The sequence below is a fragment of the Colobus angolensis genome, unplaced genomic scaffold (assembly GCF_000951035.1).
Source record: "Colobus angolensis palliatus isolate OR3802 unplaced genomic scaffold, Cang.pa_1.0 Scaffold251, whole genome shotgun sequence".
Classification (NCBI taxonomy): Eukaryota; Metazoa; Chordata; class Mammalia; order Primates; family Cercopithecidae; genus Colobus; species Colobus angolensis.
The window spans coordinates 1,114,916-1,121,097 of record NW_012115722.1 but is presented as its reverse complement, the minus strand read 5'-3'; the positions used below and the strand labels follow the sequence as shown (position 1 = coordinate 1,121,097).

The 6,182-nt window shown below is 34.4% G+C and overlaps 1 protein-coding gene across 2 annotated transcripts in view; it reads right to left on the bottom strand.

The window, feature by feature from the left end:
• RPGRIP1L (RPGRIP1-like) overlaps positions 1 to 6,182 on the bottom strand; it is a 99,750-nt gene that overhangs the window by 16,221 nt on the left and 77,347 nt on the right. For both annotated transcript variants that reach the window (XM_011946600.1, XM_011946599.1), the window contains one exon: positions 3,151 to 3,334. In XM_011946600.1, coding sequence (XP_011801990.1) covers positions 3,151 to 3,334 — 184 coding nt within the window. The remainder of the gene's footprint in view (positions 1 to 3,150; positions 3,335 to 6,182) is intronic.

The following is a 6,182-nucleotide window of genomic DNA, read 5'->3' as shown; positions in this document are numbered from 1 at the left end:
GCCCACCTCAGCCTCCCAAAGTGCTGGCATTACAGATGTGAACCACCACGCCCAGCCAGGAGATATATATTTTCTTTGTGTGTAGGTTACACTGGTTTTAATACCTCTTAATAAAGACTGAATTCAATTATGAATAATCTAGAGGATCACTAGCCTGCATCTCTCATTTTATGTACTTAATTTGGGCCTGAACATACAAGTCTCTTTTGTACAGATTCAGGTCACAACGTAGGGTAAAATCATTGCTAGGTTCAGCTAACCTCTCTACTGCATGGTGTTCAAACAGGAGATAGCATGTACTAATTGTCCTCTAAATTATCCATTTGAATTAAAAAGTCAGTTTGGAAATAAAATTACTTTCATTAATATTTAATGAGATTTGGAAGATCTAAGCCTACATTACACTGACCTTCTGTATCAGGTAACAAGTGAATGGCAAATCATTACAATAATTACATGAGATAGTTATTTATTAACCAAAGACTCAAGAAGATCCCCCTGCAATGGAGATGCAAATATAATAATTTGAAAATAAACATCTTCATTATGTCATACTTAAATGAAAAATAAAACATTCAACAAGCTTAATATTAATTATTTCTCAAATTTGCTGATGACCTAGGAGCTCATTTCTTCAGATATAACAGACATAAAACAGCATTAGTTTGCTTCTAAGCACGGAGTACATTCCTTTCCCCTCCTCCCAGAAAAATATCGTTAAAATTATTTTCAATTAATCTTGAAAATTCTACACAGTCAAATCTCATTAGATAGGAAAAGAAACCAAAAAAAGGTATAGTAAACACTTTTACTGAACTCATTTCTAACAGATTACTGGTTTTCTTGCTGCTATCAAATGATTAATTCATTAGAAACATAAGTAACTGTTAACATACCAATTAGACAATAAACTATCCTGCAGTAAAGGGAAAAAACAAACCAAAATGCACCAACAGGCTGGGCATGGTGGCTCACACCTGTAATACCAGCACTTTGGGAGACTGAGGCAGGTGGATCACTAGAGGTCAGGAGTTTGAGATCAGCCTCGGCAACATGGCGAAATCTCGTCTCTACCAAAAATACAAAAATGAGCTGGGTGTGACTGCGTGTCCCTCTAATCCCAGCTACTTGGGGGGATGAGGTGAAAGGATTGCTTAAACCCAGGAAGTGGAGGTTGCAGTAAGCCAAGATGGTACCACTACACTCCAACCTGGGCAATAGCCCCAGACCCCAAGACCTAGAGGTAACCATGTGAGAATGTACAAAATTTGGGCCATTTGAGCATATATCACAGTTTGATCTAAAGAAAGATCTGTATTGCTCTTCAAGCAAATGGAGACATCTATTCCCTGACATGGCCAAGTTTCTCAATATACAATTAATCTCTAAAAAACAATTTTGTTGCCAGTCCAACCAAATATTCTACTGCTGACCTTTACAAAGAATAATACAGAAGCCAAAGAGTTTGTCATTTTTCTTGGGGTATCTTTCTTAAAACTAGTTGACTGAACAGTTCTTTCATTATTACTAATATTTTGATATGGTTTTCTTTTCTGGTACTCTGCAATTGAGGATTTCCAGGAAGCCTGAGAAAATACTTTTGGAAATGTTTTCTTTATATTAAGTGCATGAAATGAAGGAGGAATCAGATTCTTGTCCTGTCCACACTACTTACTTCGCATGTGATTTCTTAACACCTGTTATTGTAGAATTTAAGCTGGAGTGGATCTTAGAAAGCACCTTACTTTTCAAATAAGAAACCAAGGAATCATGAAATTTAAACATCTTGCCTTAGTTCACATAATAGTAAAAATTGGGGATACAGGGAGGACTAGACCACTAGGCCACATCTCTGGATACTTAAGACTACTGTCTTGAGGAATGAACATATTTCTAAAACTGACAGATGGGGGAAAAAAAAGGTAATCATGAGCATTTGTAATCCTGCTGATACAACAGCATGGTTATACTATTGATTAAAATGCAATTTCTAAGATTAGTAAGGAAAAAATAGTGATGAACTAGCATGAGATGGCCTATTTTGCTAAAAATAGCACGACACTCCATTTTTATGGTTTGTTTTAATGTAGAGCTCTAGGAGAACATACTAAGCTGTTTTAGCTTAGGGTCATGGTAGCCTGATAATATTTTTTATTTCTCTCCAATTATATACTAACAATCACACAATAAAGTTGATTGATCTCAGAATTTATAGGGTACATGTTGGGTCTGTGCTGGTCCAGTAAACTTACATGTCAATTGGCTGCTAGATCAAGCCCTAAGACAGAAAACCTGCCTGCTGCTATGAATGGATGTGTGTGCTATATGATGAAAGGTGTAGTAAGAACTTACGCTTCACTCAATTAAAATCTTGAACATCTAGACACTGAGAGAGATATACGCACATATTGTAAAAACATCCAAGTGATGACATTGATCAGAAAGGTAGACAAAAAACAGGACATTGAAAGCTTTGAATCATATGATTAAAAAACTACTTCTTTGAAAGATGTTTCTTTGAAATATCATATATTTAAATTAAATACCTAATTATAGACCCAGCTGACATTTTTCTATTGAACTATTACATAGCAGGACCATCTTAGAAATATTTTTTCACATTGTTTTGTTTTCTCTTAACTTTGGTATTACCTCAACTTTCTTTTCTTTTCTTTTTGGGCACAGGGTCTCACTTTGTCACTCAAACAAGAGTGCAGTGGCAAGATCATAGCTCACTGCAGGCTCACCCTCCCAGGCTCAAGCAATCCTCCTGCCTCAGCCTCCTGAGTAGCTGGGACTATAGGTGTGCAACACCATGCCCGGCTAATTTTTGTATTTTTTTTTTTTTTTTTTGTAGAGACAAGGTTTCGCCATGTAGCCCAGGCTGGTCTGGAACTCCAGAGCTCAAGCGATGCACCTGTCTTGGTCTTCCAAAGTGCTAGGATTACAGGTGTGAGCCACTGTGCCTGGCCCAACTTTATTTTCTTAATCTTTATGCTACTGGTTTGACTTTTATTAATCAATTCTGACAAGACTTCCATGAATTTATGTGAACATTAGAGAAATAAACTTTCTCTCTGTTCTTTCTGCTTCTTTCATAAATAAAAAAGACAAACATAAAAGTCTATATTACAAATGAATCATACATACCATTGCTATAGTTATAGTAGACCCACTGCCCACTCTTGGGTTTTGGAAGCGACACGGGTGTCTCTTCAGCAGGAAGACTGTAGAATCGACACTCAACGAACAGCCGTTGGATAGTGTCATCCATGGTTACTTGAGAATCATTAAGGCTGAGAGCTATGATCTCAATTCGAATTTTTTCTGATGGCTGTTTAAAGAGCAAAAACAAACAAACAAAAAAAGAAATAAAATAATTGAACAAAAAGATCCACTATTACTTTCCACTATCAATTTTAAATAAAACACGAAGGCCAATGGGCTTCTTTTCTTGAATGCAATGTACACTACTGTATGTTACACATGATAGATTATTCACGACAGAGAGCGAGAATGAGATTCTAATGCCCCAGGGTTTGAAGTTAACAGTGTCATGGCAATAGTCTCCTGATTTACATTTGAGGCTATAAATACCCCACTAGTAGTCTATCAGGAGTGAAGATTATGAGATCTTCATCTCCGATTGCTTTCAGAATGACAAGTTGTCCTTGTTTCAAACTATGTAATGAAGTACGTGTTTATCACTGCTTTTAGTTAATCTACAGTACCTGAGAAAGTTTCAGTTATTCAGAGATCAAAGCCTGTTGAACACTTTATAGGTATTATGCTAATACGTGTAGCTATATGAATCAATATTAACTAGAGCAGAAACTACAGTTCATTCTCTTATATTCTGTCATAATATATTTTGTTCAATAAATAATACATTTTCAAGCAAAAGAAACAATTTTATGTCTAATTTGAACATTTTCTCACAATTTATTTTTAATTTTATTTTTACAAAATTAACAACTAAAATGGTGTTTATTTAATTTTCACTTTAATCCTTGCTTAATAGATTTTGGTGTTATAGACATTAACATGGGAATTACAAATGTTTCCTTGAGTAATGATTTCAAATAATTAATAGACTAGGATTAGAAATTGTATCACACTCCAAGATAACTCCTCAGTTAAATCTGTTTTTTACAATTTAAAGTTTGTCTTTTAGTATCAAAATCCTATTTTACTAAATTTAGAGACATGCTATAAATTATATAACTTCAAATAATAATTAGAAAAACCTGAAAATAAGACCTGTTTTTATGACCAGCTTTTAGGAATTCATTGTTAAATGTAAATCAGTGTGTAAATTCACCATATTGGTTACTTAGATATTTCAAAGCATATAATTAATCAAATTGAAAAGTATAAGTATCCTATTGTAAAAATATTACCATAAAGAACAATTTTCATTGCTGTCAAACCCTCTCAATATTTGATGAAGTAATTTTACCCCCTTCTTTCAAAAGACATTTTCTTTTATTATGTATTCTAAGACACTTTAACTAAAAACCCAAATCTGAATATTTCAATAAGGTTATTTTATTATTCAGTAGATTCATGGAAATTTTACTAGGATGATAGAGAAAATTCCACACCATTCTGTCTCCACTAATACAGGTACAAGGCTGCAGCTGGCAATATTACTAGGATTAGCATAGTATGATGAAATATTTAAAGGAAAATTTTTTCTAAAACCTAATAAATCAAATGACTGCCAAATGTCATTAAAGTGATGGTCTTTGACTTGAATATGCTTTTCATATTCAAATTTGAAAAGAAAGAGATGAAAGCCTGGAAAGGTTACTCGGTTTCAACTAATAACCTCGAGCCCTCTCCGTTCACGTGCATAAAAAATGAAGTTGGCTCTATTGTCTAATTTCACTTCAGAAAACCCCTTCTCTGCTCGTTGAAGACTACATGGTAAAGAAAATATTTTAAATGATATATTTTTTCTTAAAATGTATTACGGTTGTGAAAATACTGTAATATATATATTTTATAATTCTGGTCTAAGTGCAGCATACTGTATAGTTAATTCTTCTACATAAGTTGGAATTTGACAAACTTAGAATTATTATAGCAATAACATCTTATAAAACATTTATGTTTCTGCACAAAAGAATTAAAGGAAAACAGCCACAAAAAGAAAAAAGTGGTATACATACTTATTTCTACTCTGTGAAAATAGGAATTTAAAATTGTTTATCACAGAACTTGATAAAGAAGTAAACGAACTTGTAAATAGCAGGGGAATCAAATTTATCTAAGTGGTTATTTTATTAATAATATATTAGCTATACAATCCCCATATGAAAACTTGCATTGTTGTAAGAACCAATTTAGGCTGTCAAATAAGACTACATGCAACTCTTTAAAGTTTAAAATACAATCCTAGATAAAAGTATTCACTTGGATCCCAGCCAAAACACAAAAACAAAATAACAAAACCCCAAACACCAAAACAACAAAAAAGAAAACTCACTGTATTATCAAAAAAGTGAAGAACTTTAAAATTCTTTTCATGATGTCCATCTTATGTCTGGTCGATTTTTTATATTTATTTGTGTATCTCTACACTACTGCCATTACTTTGATCAAATGTCCTTTTTATTTCTCTGACCAATACACCTGGCAGAAATGATCAGTTACTGTTTCTTCATTCATTTAATGCTACATGAATCAACTTGGAATAAATCCAAAAAGGGGTAAATTTTAAGCAGCTTTTATCTAAGAAAGTAAGCTCTAAATAAAGAATTTTTCCAAACATAAATTTTGACAAATGAAGCTAGACAATTTATTTTTCAACACTGGAACAATTCCGGTTGTGTTCAAGCCCCTCTGATTAAAAAGTTCAACCAGATTTTGTATAAAGATCTGAAGACTGGCCAGGCGCAGTGGCTCATGCCTGTAATCCCAGCACTTTGGGAGGCTGAGGTGGGCAGATCACGAGGTCAGGAGTTTTGAGACCAGCCTGGCCAACAGAGTGAAATCCCATTTCTACTAAAATTACAAAAAATTAGCTGGGCATGGTGGTGGGTGCCTGTAGTCCCAGCTACCTGGGAGGCTGAGGCAGGAGAATGGCTGGAACCCAGGAGGCAGAAGTTGCCGTGAGCTGAGATTGCATCACTGCGCCACTGCACTCCAGCCCGGGCGACAGTGCGAGACTCCGTCTC